Source organism: Amphibalanus amphitrite, unplaced genomic scaffold (genome assembly GCF_019059575.1).
Source record: "Amphibalanus amphitrite isolate SeventyFive unplaced genomic scaffold, NRLGWU_Aamphi_draft 000012F_arrow, whole genome shotgun sequence".
In the NCBI taxonomy this organism is placed as follows: Eukaryota; Metazoa; Arthropoda; class Thecostraca; order Balanomorpha; family Balanidae; genus Amphibalanus; species Amphibalanus amphitrite.
In genome coordinates, this window is record NW_024881508.1 from 1,874,405 (window position 1) to 1,897,500 (window position 23,096).

At 49.8% G+C, this 23,096-nt stretch overlaps 1 protein-coding gene and 1 long non-coding RNA gene across 2 annotated transcripts in view; one reads left to right on the top strand and one right to left on the bottom strand.

Annotated features, from left to right (window-relative positions):
• Positions 1 to 3,435: 3,435 nt before the first annotated feature.
• LOC122383419 lies at positions 3,436 to 5,968 on the bottom strand. The gene is made up of 3 exons (XR_006256833.1): positions 5,806 to 5,968; positions 5,367 to 5,444; positions 3,436 to 4,632 (listed from the first exon to the last, which is right to left on the bottom strand). It is a non-coding gene; the product is annotated as an uncharacterized LOC122383419 (long non-coding RNA).
• Positions 5,969 to 8,851: 2,883 nt separating this feature from the next.
• Positions 8,852 to 23,096, top strand: part of LOC122383424 (sodium/glucose cotransporter 5-like) — a 22,209-nt gene continuing 7,964 nt past the window's right edge. The window contains exons 1-9 of the mRNA XM_043369803.1: positions 8,852 to 9,232; positions 13,136 to 13,207; positions 13,923 to 14,027; positions 14,819 to 14,878; positions 16,765 to 16,869; positions 18,306 to 18,492; positions 20,254 to 20,354; positions 21,117 to 21,221; positions 22,432 to 22,572. Of these exons, the coding sequence (XP_043225738.1) occupies positions 9,089 to 9,232; positions 13,136 to 13,207; positions 13,923 to 14,027; positions 14,819 to 14,878; positions 16,765 to 16,869; positions 18,306 to 18,492; positions 20,254 to 20,354; positions 21,117 to 21,221; positions 22,432 to 22,572 (1,020 nt within the window). The 5' untranslated portion in view covers positions 8,852 to 9,088. The remainder of the gene's footprint in view (positions 9,233 to 13,135; positions 13,208 to 13,922; positions 14,028 to 14,818; positions 14,879 to 16,764; positions 16,870 to 18,305; positions 18,493 to 20,253; positions 20,355 to 21,116; positions 21,222 to 22,431; positions 22,573 to 23,096) is intronic.

Here is a 23,096-nt window from a genome sequence, read left to right on the forward strand (position 1 = left end):
GGATAACCACCTCTGGGTCGGCGTTGTGAAGAGCGACCACGGCCACGGGTGGCCTGCTGACACGTGGCAAGCTCGAGGCTGGCCACACGGCGCTGGAGATCGTCCATTGCGCCACTAGACTGTGCCTGGGTTGAAGATGCGGCGAGGGTGGAAGTAGCATCGGGCAGCAAAGAGCTGTTAAGTTCATGTGTCCGAGCTAAAGTCACCGCGGAATCGAAATCGGCAGGGTTCTGTGGAAGCACGTACTGACGGATGGAAGGCTTTAACCCTTTCACAAAGGTGGCGGCCACGGTACGGTTTTTGAGTTGTTGGGTGTCTGGGGTAGCGTCCCACTCTGTCAATGACTTTGCTTTAGTTCTGAGGCGGCAGGCGAATGCGTCTACAGACTCGGAGGGATGTTGTATACACGTCATAAGATCTTGCAGACGGGAGGAGATAGGTCGATCCGTATGAAGAGCGTTCGTTAAAAGAGTTTCAAAGTCATTCAATGTTTCTGCATTGGACAGAGCCACACGAGTGCGGACAATGTCAGCGACATGACCTTGCATTTTAGATTTGGCAACTTTGATAGAGACCACGTCAGGCCAATTTCCTAGGGATGCGGCTTCTCTGACGTCCCGGAAAAAATCTTGAATGGGGAACGAACCGTCGAAGTTGGGGATAAAAGTACCGATTTGATGAATGTTGAGGGTGCTAGGGAGAGGCTGAATATGGTCGTCTGGCATGGTTAGTATCTAAAATGCACCGGGAAAAAAATTGGGACCAGAAAAATAAACCCTATATAATCCTAAACGGGCATGTAAGTCACACATAGGGGACACGCAGGGGGACACACAGTAGGGCACATAATCCTACCGCTGCCACCATTATGTCGGCCGGTGGAATCGCCGACTTACTTGGTTCGGTGTGCCGATGTGTCCCCAAAGCCGGTCTCGAGCACTCTGTGTATTTGATAATTCACGCACGCTTATATACAGGATCTTGCACGCACAGCGCGATCATATAAGGAGCGTCATGCGGCAAGCGCATAAGCTTATTCGAGGAACGACGCGGAAACCTCTGCAGAACCGGTCAGTCGTTGAATTCATAACCCGGATCTGCAGCGGGCCGCACGCACCTGAACAAGGCCATACGCGCTTGTAGCAATAGTCCTTTGAACAAAGCCTTGCGACACGAGAGAGGGAGCGGCTACCGGAATAACGGTAAAACCGGAATAACGGTACCGGAATAAACTCGTAACACCAGTGGTGTTCGGCGGCCATCTCACGCTAGGTGCGGTAGGTATTATCCTCAGCTGAGTAGTAAGCAGGCCGCTTCCCTTGCAGGGCTTTGGGAGCCGCGGCCCTGAGGAAGGCGTGCCACCGCCGCCGCCGTCCGGCCCGCTGCGAATGTCGCCACACCAGTAAATCAGTGGCAGAGCTGCCCGCGGAGTGCAGCTGGCTGTACCGGGCCGACTCTCTCCAGGATGTGCTCGCAGAGGTGTGTCACCGCGGGCGTCTGCTCTCCTCACCGCTCCTCTCCGGCGCTCACAGCCGCGCTCAGCGCCGACCTCGTCACCCACAGCCGCGACTCGGCCGGTGGCCGATCGACTCGGATGCATACAGGGCGCAGTGAGCGCCTGCTCCGTGGGTCGGCTCGTGTATTGCAGTTCCGCCGTGCGCCGCAGATGGACCGGATGGCTCTCTGTCCTGGCACCTCGTCAGTCGGAGCCGATATGCGTCGGGCGGCTATCTCCCCGCGCTGATGAGAACTTAGCACGGAGCCGTGACGCAGGAAGTCGCCTTGACTAGACCAATAACAAGCACTGATTGCCAGGTCGAGGCCACCTCAGCGCGGACCCACAGATAGTCAACGGGCATAACTACAGAGCTCCAATCATTACGCAGCTAGTTTGAGCCCCGTATGCCCGTATCCGGCCGATAACGACCGTAGCTGTGTATTAAAGCTGCCAATATTCCAGGTGCTCTCAGCGACAGGGTTGTATACGACTCAATCAATAGCAATCAATTCAATCACGACAAATTTGGGAAACCAATCAAATCAATCAAGTCAGAGCAGTTTTCGGGAATTGATTCAATCGACTCAAACGCGACAATGAAAGGAATCAATCAACTCAATCAAACGACTCAAACCAAGACATACATTAGGTTTTTTTGCCCCACCAACTTGGAAAAGTGTCCATAGCAGTCTGGTGTACCTACCTACCTACCTACCTACCTACCTACCTACCTACAGAAGAAACATAAAAAATATTGTCATTTAAAATTATAAATTGCCATGCCATTCAAAGTTTCTATGTAATAAGGAAGGATACCTACTGATTGACAGGTGGATATGATATTGAGGTTCAATGGGTAGAATTGGAGCAGAAGTTTCATTTAATGGGTGCAAAATAACCCAGTAGTTGACTCGCCCCTTAACTCAAATCACCACCTTTCACCTAAAAGTTGTCAATTTAATTTTGGCCATATTCCAGCTAAGTCACCAGGCTATCTACTCCATGTAAAGCCCCTGTCTGTTTCTAAGGTGAGTTATGCGGAGCTCTTCTGAAATGAATCCTGAACATAATGAACCTAGCTAGGTTTCATACCACAGGCTTCTAGGCTTCTGCCTGGCCGACCGTCAGCTGCACCTGCTGTTCGCCGAGGGGCGCGCCGACGCCGAGCTGAAACAGACGGCGGCCGCGCCGCGACGCCCGCCTCTGCCACCACTCGGGCCTGCTGTATAGGGAGCGCCTGTACCCGCGCCAGCCGGCCGCGTTCCGCGTGCTCGAGGACCGCCCGCTACGCGCCCAGCTGCTCGACACCCGCCTCTACACGTTACAGAAACAGGAGCCGGCGCGCGCCGTCCGCGCCATCAGAGAGTGCTTCCGCACGCAGTGGCTGTCGGAAAATGAACCTGCTTCCCAACGAGGCCGGCCTGCAACAACTGCTGGCCGGCTGTTGGCCGAAAAAAAAAAACGCCTTCAACCGGATGTCAGTTGTCAAATCAACGCGTATTAATGCATTCACTAGGATGGGCTTACGTAAAGCTGTAGAATTGCAAATATATAATGGCACTGTTTTTGATCCGTTCGGTATGCATTGGTATCATATGATCTCTCATTCACAGACGATCAGCTGCGAAGACCCAGATCCGTAGTAGAGGGCTCATCGAGTCTGGGTCCAGCTCCCCGTACTTCCTCCACTTTGGAAATACCGCAGCGCAGACCACAGTTATACATAATATTTAGTTTTCATTCACTTCATAACCGAAGGTTGTTTGATAGGTGATATGCTGCTTGAGTTGCACCCCGGTATATCAATACGAAGCTTCCGTCCCTGCCACATACCAGTGAAGGAGGCGGCGGCGGCGGCGGCGGCGGCGGCCGAGGCCGGGCTGCCCTGCCCACCGACACAGTCTGTGAAATGCCCCAACAACCTTTAAAATTCAACAGGCTTCATAAATGTTTTTTTGCACCATATTTTCTCGCGTATATGAAAGCTCTAAAATGTACAATATTCCTTTCAGCCGCAAGCGATATAAAAGCTCTACAAAACGTCATGTCTCTGTGTGCAAGAAAGACACATATATTGTGTATAATCGAGCGTACATGATCTACAGCGCTGCGGAGGGCTGCTCGGTTGCCGCTTTTTACCAGTCGGCTCTAGGTCGGACATATGGGTAAACAAAATGGAATAGTAATATTAAACAATGCTACCTGCTGATGCTACTGGGCCTCTCATTGGTGAAGAACTGGCAGCCAGCCAGCGTGTTTTTGTGAGAACTGTTTTAACAGCAGCAACCGAACGGCTCTCGGGCCAGTGACCAGTGAGCGTAGACAGCACAGCGCTCCGTTAGGCATCGGCGGGCAAGCACGCATTAGCTGTGGACGGACCGGCCGCCCGAACATATTTGTCGATATCGAAAGTATCGTGAACCAAATGACTGCTAGCGAAAAAAGGACTGCCTCTCGTATCCATGAAAACATGTGTTCTACAAAAGTACATAATTGCTTAGTTGTCGCCAGTCACTCATTGCACCATGGCGTCAGTGTGGGGCCGCGCCCCGCATCATCTCAATCGCCAGGCAAAGCATCTCAATCGACAGGCACATGGTAGTCCAGCTACGAATCCGAGCCGCGGCATCCCGTCTATGTATCTACATTACACCACAATCGAACACTGTCTGGCCACCCGAGACAGCAGTCTCCAATGTAACATCAAAACACGCTACTCGTCTAATATCAGAAAAATGAGCATTGAGTACCTACCGAATATCGACTACAGAAGATTACAATGGGGTGCAGATCTAGCAAGAGTGTCGCGGTTCGTCTCGGCACGGCTTACAGGCCGCCGAGCCCGCGCAGGTGACCGCCAGCTCCACCTGTTCCACCTCCGGCGCGGAAGCTCGATCACAAGACTGACCTCAGTCGGCGCTCTGTGCTCGGCACAGGGCGACCGGGTCAGGAGCGGGCCGCTGCCGCCAGGGCCGCGGCCACCAGCCACGCGGCAGCGCCCGCGCACCGGCCGCCACCACCCGCTCAGCCCAGATGCGCGCCACGGCGTCATTGGGGCTTCCCTGAGCAGGATCGAACCAGAGCTGCATGCACGGCTCCGTATCCGCCGTGAACTTCCACGAGTGATCCCACACCTGAAAAAGGCGCACGGTTTGCGTCACAGCTCGGCTCACTTTCACAGTCCACGCACCGGCAGCAATTAAGGGCTACTTAGATAGTGTGCTAATAGAGCGCAATCACTTAGCTTAATCCATATAGAGTCAACCATGAATTGTTAATTACGAGCGAGCGAGCGAAGCGAAGTCTTTTCAATATCACGGAAAAAGCTCAGTATGAGCGGCCCGACCCGGCCCGGCCTGTAACGCTTTTGAGAGGCTTATATCTCAGCAACCGCTGGACCGATTGGCCTGCGGTCTTTTCTTTTTGTTGGGTAGCCCTATTCCCTCTACCCCGTAATTGACTACTCTTGATACATTACAGGGACCGTCGTGGCACGTGCCACGTGAAAAGTCAAGGGTGTTATTTGTCAAAAGTTGCAAAAGAAGTGATTTTGAGAGGCTCATATCTCAGCAGCCGCTTGGGCGGTCTTGCGGTAAATTTCGTAGGGTAGCTGCACCCCTTCAACCAAAGGTCGGATGCTCTTGATCTATGTGAGTGACCCCCACTGCACGTGCAAAATGCAAAAAGAAGAGGTGCCGAATTTGTTCCCATTTCAATAACTCTGTAATTACTGGGGCGATTTAGCTGAAACTTGGCATACAGGTAGGCAGTAGGCAGGCACCCACCAGGCTATGCATTCCCATATGTTGCGGTTAGGGTGCTACTGCTTAGTGTATTATGTGTAAAATAAAGGACGCTTAAATCTTACCTGAGTGATGTCCATTTCTTGATCACTTTCATCTGTGGGTGACCGAGCAGCGACAGCAACCCAAGGCGTATACGGAATCTGTAAAAAATCAGCACACCGTTACCACATGTTTTAATAAAACTTACCTATAGGGAGGTAGCATAAAATACAGATCAAAACAATAACATACAAACATACAAATATTCGGTTAGGTTGAAATGGCTAAAAAGTATAAAAAATAAGGGCAAGGTACTAGGGCTGTAAAGCTGTAAGGGCTCGGTACTAGTAATAATTTTTGGCTAAAAATATCACAAATAAAGACTCTGCATTAAAGCTGTAATGTCTGGTACTAGGAATAACTTTAGAGTGAAGTGTTACAAAAACAATATTCAAAGTCTTTTGATAACTTTTTTTTAAACAACATAGCAGGCATTTTCATCACTTTTAAAAAATAACTTACATTCTGATCCGGCACAGCACTGTTCTTTAGACGCAAACGTTTTTGACTGTGCTTATCATGGTGCGCACTTCTTGTTAAGTTTAAGTGGTCATGTGGTCTTGGCTCATTGGTCATGCCACACCCTCATCCACTTTTCTCTGTACTTCTTTTTTTTAGCGGGAACCTAAAAGTAAAAAAGGGTCAACACATGCTTAGTCCATGCAACACATACTCTGTATTAAGCTGAATAGCTCCACTGAGCCCAGTTTCACCAAGTGCGGTAAACTTAATTTTGGGGTAGTTTTTGTAGTTAAGTAGTGGGGTAGTTTGGTAGTTTACCCCAAATTGAGTTTACCGCACTTGGTGAAACTGGGCTCTGGTGAGTTTCCTTTTCTTGTCAGCACATAAGTGAAAGAAAACTGTGTAGACAAGAGATGAACCAAACCCCCATGGAAAGGTAGGTGTTGCCACAACCAGGAAATGGGATTTGAAGGGCTGGATAAATGTGTCTGAGTTCTGCCTTTCAGCCAGACTGGAAAACATCCATACACTACGCCGGACGCCCGTGAGCCCCTCATGCGCCAAAATTTGAAGCAAGCAATTTTGAGCTGAAATTCCAGCGCATGATTTCCACTGAAAGTTGGGTGCCTGTTTGCACCAAAATTAAGCCACTTTTACATAAAGCACATGTGCATATCTACCGACCAAGGCTATATCAACCAGACAGATCGTTCCGGGGCCTCGGAGTCAGACGCTCTTCCCTTTCTGAGCATCTGAATTAGTTAATGTTCCCATGAAAACCCAATACCACAATATGTGTGGCACACTGTAGAATCTTAAGGTGAAACAAGGCCCAGGCCGGAAGTTCCGACTCTCTTCAGACCTGCCAGCGCCCGCAGGGCAAGTCTGCTGCTAGATTGACCACAGCGTGTCAAAAAATTCGGTGACAGCCATTTGCATAAACATTATGCGCCATGCGGTCACCCTGCGCCTAAAAATTCAGCTGCCACCATGCGCTGAATTTGACGCATGCAAAATTATGCTGGATGTGATATGAAATTTTCGGGGCAACGCCGCAATCACGCCACTTCGCATGACATATTCGGCATAACTTGTGTTTTTTTTATCCAGTCTGGCATTTCAGTTGTGAAAGCCTGAACAGTTCAAAAGGGTTTGCTAATCCAGGGGAGAGTTCTGTGAAAACAAAAGTAATAGAAGAGCCATTTCAATAAATAAGAATTTAGGTACCTACCTAGGTACCTACTTACTTGTGCACAGTCACACGCATCAGTCCCGACCCGACGTAGGTCGTTTACTCCGCGGATCACGCACTTCTTCATCGTTATTATAGGTATTTTTTTCGAACAAAAATGCCCTGATTTCGGATCAGAGCCACGGTATAAAATATGGTATACTGCCTTGCGATAAAAATACATTTTTTAGCAATTGGCTACCAAACGAGATGTCATCTGTTCAGGGCATAGCATAGGTTTACTTTCATAGACCTCATGAAAGTAGCTCATGAAACTCATTACCAATCAGCGCGACGGATTTCAAGATTCGATTGCGGATGTTCATCCGCCGGCCGATTGCCAGAACAGACAACGAAAAATAACGCAACTGCTCGTGGTCTGCTCGCTAGTACAGGGATCCGTGCCTGATCAGTACTGCTGCAAGCTGATTGGTTAAAAACCAAAGCCTCGCCGCGGGTGGCTGTATTGTCGGATAAGAACGCATTCCTGGGATAAGAACGCATTCCTGGCATATTTTCTTTTAAAATTGCCGATAACTACGAATGGAGGCCGAAATCGGCCGTAAGGGGGTAGACAAGTTGGTTTTCGGACACGGGCTACAAGATGGCTATCTCAGTTTCAATCCCCATGTTAAAGGTGGCCCTTTTCCTTTAAGAGCCCCTTGTCGGTCTCTGAGAGCCCCTGTCGGCCTGTAAAGGGTTCGAGCCAGCAGCTCTAAGGGTCCCACACCCAACTGTGACAACCCCACACTGCAGTGTCTCTGAGGTCCCACAACGGCAACTGTGAGGACCCTCACCGGCGACTCTGAGGGCCCACAGCGGCACCTCTGGAGCCCCGCACCAATGCCTCTGAGAGCATCACACCGGTACCTTTGAGGGCCCACACCAGTGCCTCCAATGGCTTCATAACCGGCGGCCCTGAGGGCCCTACACGGGTGATTTTGAGGGGCGTACCGAAGGCACCACACAATCCCTTAGTCTCGCTGAGCTTCTATCCCAATCCCATACCGGCTTCTATCCCAATTCCGGCTCAACTCATTATCAGCCCCCCCCCCCTCCATGGGTCTCCATATCTATGTTTATTCTCTAAACGTAGGTACATTTAGGTGCATCAAGGGAGGTCAAACACGCCCAACGACGTTCAGGAAAACGAATGACTAACAGCAATATCAATGTCATTAAATCGCCGGTCCGTCCTTTGAATGCGGAAAAAGAACGCGCTATGACTGGGCGAATTTCGAGACTGGCCAAAAGCAATCACAGCCCGCTCCCAATATCCCGCTTGCTGTCCCTCCACCGGCACATTACACAATGACACGTGTATCTCACCTGCATTATATGCTATTTCGCTTGCAATGTGGTATGTGCCCTTTCCGATCGAAGCATGTGCCCTATGCCACCTTTGGGACGCAGTAAAAAATCCTTAAAATATGCCCTGCCCGACGCCGATTACCATAAACGGACAAGCCAGATACAGATAGGGGTGCAAGTGTTTGATATTTGGCTCGATATAGGTACCTACATAGAGTCATAGTCGTGCGTAATCGTGCCCGTGCGAAATCATGCGATCCGATACGAGCCTCCTCTCCGAGGAGCAATGCCTGCGTGATGGGGCCAGCAGACGGGAAAGAACCGTCTTGTTAAGAATCGTATAAATAAATGTCTCCTTCACATTCCGTTACTAAGCATCCTTTCGACATATGGGATCTTGTGTGGACATCTGACTCAACCCCCCCCCCCCCCCCGCTGCACACCGGCGCACGCGGCCGCCGCCCCCGCCGCCGCCCCCGCCCTCGGGGGACGATCGACCGCGGCGGCGCGTCCACCGGTAGAGCTGCGCGTCGGCTCAGAGCGCGTCCGGGCCTCGTCCGCGGAGGTGCATCCGCCCGCCTTCCGTCCTTGGAGCGAGCTGGACCGGTGCCAGTGGCCGCCGGCCGGTGTGTTGTGCTCAGGGAGGGACGCCGCTCTCGTGTGGTGCCCGATCTCGAGAAGTACGGCTCCAGTGGCGTGGTATAGCCCGACTCGTGAACCGAGTGTCGATACGGTGGCAGTATGACGTCGACAGCGATGGAGAAGGCTCCCGAGCCGCCGTCGGTGTCGGACGCCGGCGACGAGCCGCACCGGGCGCTGCTCAACCACGTGGACATCGTGGTGGTAGTGGTGTACTTCCTCATGGTGATGGCCACCGGCATCTACGTGAGTACCGCGTGCCGGCCTTCTGAGAAGCCGCCACAGGCCCATGCAGGTGATGGGTTCGGGCACGGTCCGCGCCGGGTACGATGTGCGCAATTATTCTCTCCTCCTGCTCAGTCAGGTTTGTGCGTGACTGCGTGATGACTGTTTGCGTACTGTGCTTTACACTGCGTACGACGTGCCAACGCTGCTTTGCATAAGAGGTTGGACGTTGGCATGGACGCACTGCACTGGAATACAGATTGACTCGAAGCGACCGTCGCGAGCTTCGGACCGCTGAACTCGACTACATTGTCCAGCGATCTATGTTGTCGTGGGCTATCAAGCTAACGAGAAAAGACACAATAGGCATGGTAGGTATGACGTTCTCTCATAGATTCACTATAAGAATAATATTAATTATTTTACTACTTTAACCCGCGCCGGGCCGGTGCTCTGAGATTCCGCGCCGGGCCGGGGGGGGGGGGGTGTCTGAACACCCCCCCCCCTTCTAACTCGGCTCCTGGGCCACGTAGCGACACGCGGTAAGCGGCAATCGAAAGAACGTCAAAAATAAGGACGAAAACACTTCGGTCATTTTTTGGGTCAGGTCAAAGGTCAGGTCACCAGAGGTCACCAAAGGTCAAATGTCCACTATTTCAACATTTTGGAAACTGCCAACGGCTATCTCGGGAACCGATAGAGCTACAGCGCCGCTGAAAAGCGCATTCGATAGCCCTTTTACAGACCTTTCTGAGTAATGTTCTCAGATTTGACCTCAGGTCAACGGTTTAGCCTCCAGGGGGCAAAAACTCCAAAATAGCCGTTTTTACGAAAAACGTTTTTTCGGCAATAACTTTTGACTCAAAAGAGTCATGACATTACTTTTGCCACCATCGTGTTCCTCTAGTCGAGACGCGTCGAATGAACTATAATTTGACCTTGAAAGGTCAACTTGAAAATTTGACCTCAGGTCAAGGTCATGACCTGACCGGAAAAGGTCATGTTGCATATCAGTCGATCCGCAACGTCGAGCCGAACACATCTAAGGCGTTTTCAGCGCTCTAGCACGTCTCTATCAGAAGTTATTAGCGAAAAACTGTTAGATTCTGTTCGTGACCTGAGATGACCTCGGGGACATAACGAGGGGTCACAGTTGCCATTTTCCGGTTCAGTGAGTCCATTTTACCTACATCTCGATGTTTGAGAGTGTCTAGAATAACGTTCGTGCAAAACAGACGCTTTTCAATTTTCTCCCATTGACTTATAATGGAGAGGTCGCAAAATTGACCTGACCTTAGGTCACCGATATCAAAATTCCGAGATATACATTTTATAGATAATGTTGCTCTAATCAATCGATGAAAGTTTCAAGGCAATCGATCAATCCGTATAGCTATGACGAGCATTCTTATTTTTTCTGAGCTGAGGTCACTTGGCGTGACCTGGTGACCTGACCTAAGGTGACCTGGGTCTGAAATTTTCACAACATGTGCGGAAAAGATGCACAAACAGGTGTGCCAAAAACGGCGGCGCTCCGCGCCGCCGTTTTTGAGATATCTGCGAAAAACCGCAGGGGGGGGGGGTGTTCAAACACCTCCCCCCCGGCCCGGCGCGGGTTAAATACTCTCACCGTCTCGACTCTCGACTATTTGCACTTTTTTACCGGTAGGACCCCCATTACAACCTTTGGCTCCCAATCGGCACACGCATCAGCAGCCAACTTATTCACCGAGTGGCTTAGTTAGCTTATGTGCTGAGGACCGAGTTTATAATCTTGCCCGGGTAATAATTGCCTTGTCGACTGCATCCGTACGGTCGCTATATGGCATACTGCCGTTCAACAGGTGAGGTTATCACAGTCGACCAAAGTCAGGTTATAGGTAGGCAACTAGTTATATTTTAAGTGATAATAAGTCAAAGCCTAGCCAATGTAAAATGTCTCCTTTGTGTCGCATGTAATTTTAATATCACCGTCCTTGCAATGGTCTGTGGGTAAACGACGGAACGGACGAAACCGTACGACGCGATCGATGCTAGCTGGTGCAAGAATCATCGATGTGCCGGCATCGAATTGAGCCGCGGTGCCGCTCTGATCAACCCCACCGTGATGTGTCAGGGCACGTCAACGATTTTTTTTATAACTACGACACGTCGTAGTGCACTGTTGAGACTGCTGATGTCTGTCAGAAGACCTGCCATGTAGATTTTCTTGGATCAATATGGGTGTAATTAAAACCCGTAGTTCCGTACTCTTTCCAAGACATTTCTGTCAGTTTATTTTTGTAGTTACGGAGCGAGCGAAGCGAGCGGAGTCTTACGTAGAATAACGGAAATTTCTGAGTATGAGCGGCCGGCCGGCCGGCCGGCCGTGCGGACGCTTTTGCGAGGCTTATATCTCAGCAACCACTTGACCGATTTACATGCGGTAATTTTTGTAGGGTAGCTTCATTCCTTCTACCAAGTATTGGACTATTCCCGATGCATGTGGGTGACCCCTTATGCACGTGCCACGTGCAAAACGAAGAGGTGTCACTTTTGTAATTGTTGCAATATTTCGGTAACTACTTGGCCGATTGCGCTGAAAGTTGGCATGTAGGTAGGCACCCACTAGGCACTGCATATCCATGTGCCAGAGTTGGGGTGCCGCTGCACGTGCGCACGTGCAGGGGTCGTTTCCAGATCTCGAGAACGGCTCGACCGATTGCGCTCAAATTTGGTACACAGTTAGGGACCGGTTACTAGGGTGCCGTGCACAAGTCAGTTGGGACCCATTTTGCACGTGCGCACGTGCAGGGTGCCGCTTCCAGATCTCGAGAACGGCTGGGCCGATTGTGCCCAAATTTGGCACATCGCTAGAGACCAGTCAGTAGGGTGCCCTGCACAAGTCAGTTGGAGGTACCCCCTCGAAATTTCGCACGTGCAAGACTCACCCCCTCGCTCGCTCCGTTAGTCGCCCCAAAAGGCGCTATACTGGTTTTATACGTGAGCATAAATACCTATAGTACCTAAGTAGGTAGCGTTAGTATTCAGACATTGGCAAAAAGCGGCATATAGTGCACACTGTCAACTCTGCAGCGTGTACCGTCCGTCTACCTTGTTTTTAGGGCCTTTGTCTATCTATGTCCATGTCGGACAATCGCGTGTTCATCTCGGCCTTCCTTATTTGATGGATGTTTTAGTTTTAAGTTTAGACTCGTTTTATAGAGCCCATCTTGGAGCGCATCTAAACTATTTAGTACCTATTTCGGCACTTTTTTTTCGTCCAATCAACCCCAGCTACTGACCGACCCAAGATACCTAGACACACACGAACGACCGTCCTCTAACCTCTACTGGCCGATAAGTATTTCGGGTATATATGACTGTCGCCTCAGTTATGATCTTCTCACCAACAGTAGCGGCGGAACACCTTCAATTAAAGGGGCAGTGCCAAATTTTGGTCCCATTCTTTCCATGCACGCCCATGGGGCCAAAATAAAAAATGCTTAAATCAAAGGGGGCACGGTGCCCCGGTGCCCTCCCCGTTCCGCCGCCTATGCTCACCAAAAACGTTATTTTCTCTTGATTGGCTTTGATATTGACGTAGCTCATTGATGCGTGTTCGCCAGCCGATTCCGGCATCGTGTTCCGAGCACCTACCGTACAGGCATCTAGCAAGAAAATCTGGAACCCCGATAACCGTTTTAAGCGTTCGGCTTGGTCTCATCCGTCATGGCTGAATGACTAGTGGCTCATAGTAACCGTTTCGTCCTTAGGTCCCGTATCTCACGACTTCCTACTTTGGGCGGCCGGGCTCCGATTTCTGTTTGAATAATACCTGACCAGTATGTCAGTATACCTATTACCTATACCTACCTGACATACCCCTACAGCTACACCTCCTCTCGTTCCGCACCTGACTGACTGTTCGTATTGTGTTCGCAGTCAATGTGCCGGCCGAACCGGGGCACAGTCAGCGGCTTCTTTCTCGCCGGCCGGGGAATGAGCTGGCTTCCCGTGAGTAGCCGAGCTCTCAGAGCTCTCTCAGCTCTCTCTCTCTCTCTCTCTCTCTCTCTCTCTCTCTCTCTCTCTCTCTCTCTCTCTCTCTCTCTCTCTCTCTCTCTCTCTCTCTCTCTCTCGCTCTCTCTCTCCCTCTCTCTCTCTCCCTCTCTCTCTCTCCCTCTCTCTCTCTCTCTCCTCCCTTCTTCTCTCTTCTCTTCCTCCCACGTCTTTTTTCAGTCTCATCTTTCCTTCTTTCTCTGTCTCCTTGTTTTGGTAACATTTAAACGTTTTAATAACGTTTAGTAACGTTTACCGTTTTATTACTGAAAATTAAACTGGACCTTTTATTATCATCGGGCTGCTTTTGTTATGATCTACCTATTTGTTTAAAAATGCAATGATGTTATGAATAAACGTAATAATGAACCCGATTGCCAAACCTTTCTGTGTGGTGTCCAGCAGCTGAAGTATCGTTTGAACTTCAATTCGCTGCCAATGCCGTGCATTCCTTCGTTGAAAACTTGGCTCCTCCCGCTGTTATCTGTTTGGATCACAGAGTCCCAGACAAATACACGTCTACCGACGCGTATTTTGATGTTTAAATTGTCTTTCTTCTTGGAAACTCAGACGTAAGCACGAGTAGTGTGGCCTGCTTACAACGTATTGCTCTACAGCCTCGTTGTTATGTTTTGCTCTGTGTCGTGTCCATGACGAGCTGTGTGTCTGTCAGGTGGGAGCGTCGCTGTTCGCCAGTAACATCGGCTCGGAGCACTTCATCGGCCTTGCCGGGTCAGGGGCTGCGGCCGGCATCGGCGTCGGCGCCTTCGAGTTCAATGTAAGGACGGCGCGTCTCGGCGGGCCACCTATTATCGCAGCTGTTTGATGTTTTGGCGAACGTCTTTCGTGCCAGTTGTTTACGCATGGAAACGTGTTGTGTTGATGCGGAGTCCATTGTTAGGAAAATGGTCACCGGCAAATGGACTATTTATTACTTATAGGCTGGCCGCACAAGTCGACAACCTCGTTTCGTTTGTTACGGTTAAAACGGTGACCGTCACCACTGTATCATACCAATCAAAATAGTACACCGTCGTATCACACCCCTTACGACAGTTTTATCGTCAGTCGTCACCTACGACACTGGTTCGTTTCATGGGACGAAACATGTGTATTGTTTATTTCACACTTTTTGTTTACAACGTATGTACCTACGAAATTGTAAGTTTTTGCATTTATTGTCATAATTGCATAATTAATTATATCAAGCAGTTCAAACACATTTATTCACGTATTCTTTATCTTGTCCTTATGTGTCGACCAACAGCAATGCTTCGGAACCTAAACTTTCATTTAACTTCCATTTGCGTTTCATTATGAGTGATCGCACGCTTACGAAAATTTGTAGGCCGCTGCTGCAAAATAACGACATGCTGTGGGCAAGATCATGAATTAACTCCTTATAGACATTTTAGTTTTAGATGCTCACATATGTCCGAGAGCTTGTTTTAACTAGAGTCATTGGCATGCTACTTGTTTGAGTCCTTATCGAATTAGAACCAATTACTTACCTATACACCCGCATCGGCGTACTCTGCTAAGTGCTAACAACAATCGTGTCCTTTTCAGGCGATTATTTTGATACAGCTGCTCGGCTGGATATTCCTGCCCGTATTTTTAGCCAGTAGGGTGAGTAATCACGTCGTCTGCTTATTGTGCACGGGTGCAGAGGGACTTGCATGCGCCTCCTACAGGCTACATTCATGAGATGTGACGATTCATGAGCGCCCTCCCCCTCCCATCCCCTCGCCTGTTGTATGCACCCTTTAGAGCCCACCTGATCCCGGCGTGGCTTTGACCTCTCTAAAGAAGCTCGAGTGGAAAATTCCACTGCTCGGTGCTGCCCGCCATGGGCTGCTGCCAGCCGATTCACTCTACGGGGTCGTGATACCTATTTTTGTCCGATTTCGCTCAGGGAGTGAGTCGCCCGCCTAAGTATTCCGAAGGGCCGGTTGAACATGAACTCGGCAGTTGGATGGCGTCATGTAGGTATCGGTGGTCCTGCGGGCCTGCTATGTCCGATCAGAAAGAAGCACGCGTGCTGATCTGAAGTCCGAGCGTATATTCACCAGATTCCATTACCATGAGCATTGAGCAGTGAGCGAGCACTGGTACTCGTTTTAAAAAAAAGATTCCAATCGAGTCGAGGATTCAGCGGGGCGTGTCCGCATTAGGACCGGGCCCGGGCGATTCAAACATCATCATATCATATCCCCAATCTATAAGGTCATATATGATGGCGACTGCCTCGAAGGCCAGCCTCAGCCGGATATAGGCTGAAACCGTGAAATAAACGTGCTTCTCTCGATACGGGCGTCACCTCTCGAATTTTACTAGTGAGGTTCTAAATGTTAACATTTAGATATAAGCCAAGTAACTCCATATGGGTAAATGCTATAACTCACTTAAATTATTCGAATGACTTGGGCCCTGCCATCCCCCTAAAAAGACATCCACTTCCCTCGACGCGAGGAAGAAATGACCTTTCTCAGCTACATATGTACTATACATTCGCTGAGCCCTAAAAGCGATCGCGACAAGTAAAAGACCTTGTGAATCGCCCGGTCCACCAACCCACCAGCTTCGTAGTGTCCCTCTGGAGTTCCACCGGGGATTTCAGAGGTGCACGAGTGATGTCGACCTTACTGTCCACCGATGCCCCCGTCCGCGAACCGTATAGGGCCGGCTGTCGAAACCATTCGGCACCGATTCATGGGCGGCCACGGAAGGAGCGTGTGTTGAAAACCGTCTCGGGAAGGAGAGAGGTTTCTGGAGCGTTTGGGAAGGAGAGACGTTTCTGGATTGTCTCGGGAAGGAGAGAGGTTTCTGGAGCGTTTGGGAAGGAGCGACGTTTCTGGAGCGTCTCGGGAAGGAGAGGGGTTTCTGGAGCGTCTCGGGAAGGAGAGAGGTTTCTGGAGCGTACCCCGTGACCACGCCATCTCGTTTGGCTCGGTGGCGTTAGGTCGGATGACGGAAGCGCTGCCCGGTGTAATGGGGGGGGGAGGGGGCGGAGGGAACCGACACCCGATACCGCTGATTGGTGATGGCGGGGAGGGGACGGGAAGCGTCTTCGACTGCTGGGGAGGATCAGCTGTAGTATAGTTCGCTTTTCACAGCTGTAGTATAGTTCGACTTCATTCAGTTAGTGACCCTCGTGTCATTGATTTCCCGATAGACATCCCATCGCTTTTATGGTGGATTCCCAGAAATGACGGCATTGGGTTTCGTTCGTCGGTAGTTTAATTTGAATTATTATGATACCTATAAGGACGATATATCTTTCAGTCGTAGGCGCAAAGCCTCCATCTGATATCAGACTATCGTTTGTGAAAATAAAACGCATGAGCTTCGTCTAATCCTTGGACAACGTTCCGTCAATGTCTTCCGTCAATGTCTTCGGTCAATGTCTATATGGAATGGAATGTATATACAGGGTCTTTCAAAATACCCTCTGCATAGATTGCCGTTCACATCATCCCTGTAGGTCATTTCACGGTTCATTGTGTTTGTTTCAGGTTGGCACGCTGCCGGAGTTCATGCAGAAGCGATTCGGCGGCTCCCGCATTCAGGTCTACTTGGCCATTCTATCACTCATTCTTTACATCTTTACGAAAATATCGGTGAGTCAGCGCATTGGGCGTTTACCGGTATTAAATCGGTGCTGTTTGCTCACTGTGGGACGGTCTTGTTTGTTTGGATACGGTGAGTTAGTGTTTGTGCGACAGTGCGATCATTTTGCGATTTATGTGGCGGCTTGCCCCTACCCAGGTTTGTGTGATAAAGATTTGTTCAATGATCTTAAAGCGGCAATCGAGCACCTACGTCTGTGGAGCCTCTTCAGATGACCGTTCTTTTTTCCGCGCTTGAAAATTATTGCGCGGAGACGGGAGGTGTATCATCAGAATCACATGGCATGACTGAGCCAGGTACCTGGATATACTTTGCTAGGAAGGACACCCCCCAAACAAGTAAAGGGCTCACTCAGATTCACTACCGCCCATTGACGGTGGCGAGAAGCCGTAGTAAAAAGCCTTTTGCACCGTCATCGATGAGTGTTGCTAGTCGTCCTTGCAGTGGGTGACTGACAGAATCTGTTATATTGTGATGATATGTGATGTTACGCAGAGGGTATTTCTGAATTGACTGAGAAAACACTCGACTCAAGGTTCACCAATGTCAGCGAGAGAAACAGGAATCACAGAACAAGGACGGTTGGGTTTTATCCGGTAACGTGCGAGACGTAATTTTATTCTATAGTTAGATACGCTTGTTTATACCATTGGCTGATAATGAATATATTAAATTGGCGTCGATAGAAGCAACTTCTCAATTTAAAACGTGTTTTTTATAATGACTCATCCCGGCGGTGTGTGATTCCGGTTGAAAAAAAAAATCCAATAAGCACAACCATGTTCAAATGCTCCCGCGCTTCTTGCCTTACCATTTTGTTCCGAAGTTACGACATTTCTGTCGGAATTTATTGATTTGATGTTACATAATTCGGCGACAGCTAGCGTATTCTCTCAGAACGTGTCCATCACTAATGAAGTACTAGGCGTGCTAGGATTTCAATAACGTTCCTGTTCCCTAGTGCCATCGAGCGAACTGGAGTTCATATATAATGCATTTGTTTTTGTCATTGGACGGCTGGCCGTCTGGTGCTGGACCTCCGGTAAAGCTGCAATCAATGCCGGCTCAGGCCTCGACTCGTGAAGTCGCATGTCTGCGTTGAGCTAAGCGACTTTTCCGTACGCACATGGCATTTGTAAATGGAACTGAAGGTAAATCGTTGCATACGGACGTGAGCAATGAGCATCAAAATTGTAAAGTAATCTTGATGAGCATATCCACAGGTGAGCATGCACTCTTCGTGTGAACCTGTACAAAGGGATCGTCAGTTCACCATTGAACCCTCCTCTCCTGATCGTCTATACACAGGCGAACTAATAATCTGCCTTCAAGTGAACCGGCTCACATAGCTTTGAGTGAACCCGTACTATGTAACTCCTGTGCACAGGACGTGATTTTTTAAAGCAAATTAATCGTCTTTTCGCAGGTGAACCTGTACTCGGGCGCCATATTCATCCAGCAGGCGCTGCGCTGGTCGCTCTGGTGGTCCGTCATCGGCATCCTGCTGGTGACGGTGGTGACCACGGTACTCGGCGGTCTGGCGGCCGTCATCTACACCGACACCCTGCAGTTCTTCATCATGATCCTCGGATCGCTGGCCGTCATGGGAAAAGGTACCGATGATGATGCCGCCAGACAGGCTGGGGTTAGATGGGTAGCTGTCTTTTGTGGGAGTCCAGGGGGTAAACAGTAGGGATCCTCCACTGGAGGTCCTCCCCAGTCCCGTGTCGAACGATTAATCATTCAGCAATAACCGGTGCACGATAATGCGGCGATATATGCGCACTATCAGTCCATGGAGTTGTTCGATGTGTATTCACTTTAGCAGCGAAGCATTTTATGTGCACACGTTTAGGTTGACAAACATGAACCTGTCACCCTTTAATCGTTTTAGTATCGTTTAATATCCTAAATATAATATTTGGCCGTGTCGAATGGGTCGTTTCGCCTTTAGTGATGCTGGCTAATTAACTTAATCTGGACAATCAGGAGCGCAACGTCTTTAAACGTGCTATTATAATTTATATGGCGTATATGAATCCGATCACGGTGTTAAATGCATCTCGTAAAGCCTACACTGACGAATGAATCATCGATCTCCGGGCCCCGACTGGGTAGTTGTATAAACTTCCGGCGCCGATCCGGCGCCAATTTCATGTCGCTGTTGGCGGTAACTAACCGAGGAAGGTAACCCGCTCAGACCCCTCCCGTCTCGGCTGTTCCCTCGAAATGTTCGGTGTTGTCCGTTGCCGAACAGAACCTAGGGGAAGCGGGGGTAACACCGCCCCCCTAAGCTTTTCGCCAAAATGAGAGAATATGTGTGTAGTCTCTTGGTAGTTATTGTCTTGGTTACAATATTTAAACATTTTCTCACGTGTTTTAGGTACTAATTTTGCATGCTCCTAAAAGGTTTTCATGTATCACGACTTTTAAAAATACCTTGCATATTTGCCACCTACAAATTGTGTGGGTAACCCCGCCACCGGTGTTGATGTTAACCCAACCCATCCCTACGAAAGCTTTTCATTGTTCAGAGATCGCGTGCGATGAGTTTCCTGTCGGTAAGTGGTAATTTTCGCAAATAATCGGTAATGGACACATAAATAGGTATAGGTTCATCAGCTGTTTGCCAGTTTTATACAGCTGGCAAGTGCTTGGTCGGGATGCATGGAAAATATAAAGTAAAAAAATCAAATAAGCTGCTTATTCCCGACTTAGGAACATCTACGAACATAAATAAAGCATGTCTTTGGAGTTTCATCACTTACCACGCTGCGAACAGGAAACACCGCAACCTCAATTGGGGGAACACCGCCACGGGGTGGCGGTGTTCCCCAATAAGTGATCACAAGCAAAAATCGCCAGCGGCAAGAATGTACTACACGGTTCAAGCAAACCTATCTTACTGGACAAAGCCGATCAGTTATTTTTCGACGTAATCAAGTACCTAAATCAAAATGAGTCTTTACTTAAAGACATTCAAAAGTGCTCCCAACTCATCGAATTTTTATAAGAGAATGTGCATTTTTCTTTAAATGCCCACATTGAGCTTCGATTACACTGAAACACCGGAACACAAATCAGAAGACGCTTACCTTCGTGCGGTTAATAGGAAATAACGGATTTTCACACTTTATAGTTCATACTTTCGCCGCCAGATGGGGTGGCGGTGTTTCCCACAGTGGCGGTGTTCCCCCCGCTTCCCCTAATTATCCGGTTTTCCCAGTCTGATCATGGCATGACATGCCAGTGCTTCGTATCGTGCTGGTTATATTCCGTCTTTTCTCTCTTCCTCGCCCTCCCCCTTATGCCCCATGCCTCCCCCTTCGTCAATCCCGTGTGACCGCTGACCACCCCGTTCCGTCTTGTTACAGCGTTCTACCTGGTGGGCGGCTACTCTGAGCTGCAGGAGCGGTACATCCAGGCGATCCCCTCTGTCACCATACCCAACACCACGTGTGGGGTACCGGCAACGGTACGTACTTATGGAGAGTGGAAGGGCGTACCGCGAGGGCTGGGCGCTACACGTGTGTGCGGTGTGCTCTGTAAACTTTGATTGAGATGACAGTTGGTTATTGTCCCTCTCCCTTCAAGAGAAGGTCAAGTGTACGCACGAGGGGCGTTTTCATGGACTTACCGAGAATAATCTGGTGAAAGCTGGATTTTTCCTCGAGTTCTGCTTACCAGGATGTTTACGTTTCAGTCATGGCGTGAGAGCTATGAGCGTAGCGTGTTTGAACAGCGATATCAGATAACACTGCCCGAGATCACGACTTTTTGCACTAGTCCGGTAATCGATGCTTCCCTGACTCAATTGGTTCCAGCTCACAAGTCGCAGCTTCCATTGCCCTGATACCTTCAGTCGTGCCATCCTTTACCCTTTCCGCCGCCCAGCCCTGGGTTCCCGAGCTCCCCACATCCGGTCGTTGGTCGTGCGTTACATTTCTGTTGGTGGCACGGTCTGCCGGTCGTATACCGCCGAACCACGACGGGATATGTCCGTGACAGCTGCAGACGTCTGCAGCCTGCCCTCTCGGGAGTTTGGAACTTCACAGGGTTATTTGATACGCTGGCCATTGATCTCTGGGCGTGTTCGAAAGTGTCCGGCTTAGTAAACGCGACCAGATGCCCCGGTCCATTGTACCTATTTGAGGCCATATGCCGGTCCATTGTAGCGATATACCGTTTGCTATAACGCGATGTTGATTGTATAACTGCAGACCGTTCTATTTCACAGGACTCTTGGATAATGCTGCGCGACCCTCTAAACTCGGACATGCCGTGGCCTGGCTTCATTCTGGGCCAGACGCCGGCCTCCATTTGGTACTGGTGTGCTGATCAGGTGAGACGCTTCCTCCTGAGACTTTGACGACTATTGTATGGGGAAATAGTCTAATGGCTGTTCAATTACGTTCAAAGCAAACATCAAGAATCGCTGTTGTGGGTTTATGTCTTTATGAGTGATGGTTCGTTGTTTTGTCCGGGCGATACGGATCGAGAGCTGTAACTCTGTGCATGCCCTAACAATCTCAGCTCTCCCGGCGTTGTGCCGCCCGCCCCACGCCTCCCAGTCGGCCACTAATGGGCCTCGGGTGGCGGCTGGCGGCCGACTGTCGTTCCGACGTGCCGGGGGGGGGGGGGAAGAGGGGGACCACCCCGACGTTACCGTCTGGTCGGCGCTCTCCAGAGGGGCGGGGAGACGGGGAGGGGCGTCTGGCTGACGTCTTGGCGCAGCGGGCTGTCAGTGCGCTGTGATTGACGTTTGCACGTGTATTCGCCATCCTTTATATCGAACCTTTATATTTATATCGTTTGTATTACACTGTAAAGAATGTTTACTAATTTCTTAGTAATCCGGTCACTTTTCACTTACTCGCATTTGTTAGCGAAAAGGGGCCGTATAATTAGGAAATCAGTAATTTTTTTACAGTGTAAGTGCATTTTATTTTGTACGCACACATTGGCTGGCGGAAGTACGGAAAATTATAAAATAAAAATCAAGCCGGGTACCCTTGCCTTACACCAAAAGGGCTTGTTTTTAATTTGTCATGTTATCTAATGCTAAAGGTAACAACGTCACATAATGTCTAGTTCAGTCATAGGCCGCTCTTGTGCTCTCATTTCACTCTGCTATCTTCATGCCTCACCATATTATGGGACGCATACCGTATCACCATTAATCACCATGAGCTGAGTGCCGGTTTGAGCTGACAGATGCCTGTCTGATCGGACAGCTGTCGGTCTTTATCGGGCACAGCTGTCGGCCGCGCTGTGTCGGCCGTGTCTCGAATGTCGGACAGCTCTCCGGTGTTCAACAGTCATGGTACTGAATCGTTTATATAATCAGCCTTGCCATGGTTGGCGAGGGTCGTTTTGCTGTAGCCAACACTTTTGGTTTCCGTCACAGGTCCTATGTTCCCAAACGTGTTCATGTCTTGTTCCATGTTCACATTTCATGTTGACATGTTTTTCGTACCTATTCGAATTCCAAACCCACGCCCCAGGTGCTCGAACTGCATTTCATCATTAACATCCTCCCACCCCGTCGTCAGATGATGGTCCAGCGCGCGCTGTCGGCTCGGTCGCTGTCGCACGCGCAGGGCGCCACCCTGTTCGCCGGCTACATCAAGATCCTGCCCGTGTTCATCATGGTGCTGCCCGGCATGATCAGCAGAGTCCTCTACCCGGACGAGGTCAGAACGGGGTCAGATGTGGGGTCAGAGGTCAGATCAGGGTCAAATGTGGGGTGAAAAGGAGGTCGGAACTGTGGGATCAGAAGCGGTGAATCCAGTTCCGACAGGTACAGATCAGGGTCAGAGGTGAGGTCAGAATGAGGTTGGGTGTCACCGGGTTCATAGGTCAAACTGAGGTCAAGTCGGGGTCGGATGCTGACAGGTGTGGTAGCAGAGGTCAGAGCGAGTTCGACTGTCGGTAGATGTCGGTAATGATTTTCAGAGGGTTTTGATAGGGAATTATCGACTGTCTGAACCAGGCGGGGACAACTTGACTTCGAGTCTCGAGACATTAGTTTGAGTTACGTCTCTCGGTAAGTGTGTAGTTTAGGGACTGTGGACCGGCTGACGGAATTCAGGCCCTGCTGCGGCACAGCGACGCTCTTCAGGCTGCGGTATGAAGTCTGAACTCGTGCAGAAAGCTGCTGTGTGCTAATAGTTGTCCCGAGTCTCTGAAGATGGCCGGACTATCACCAGCTGTCGCC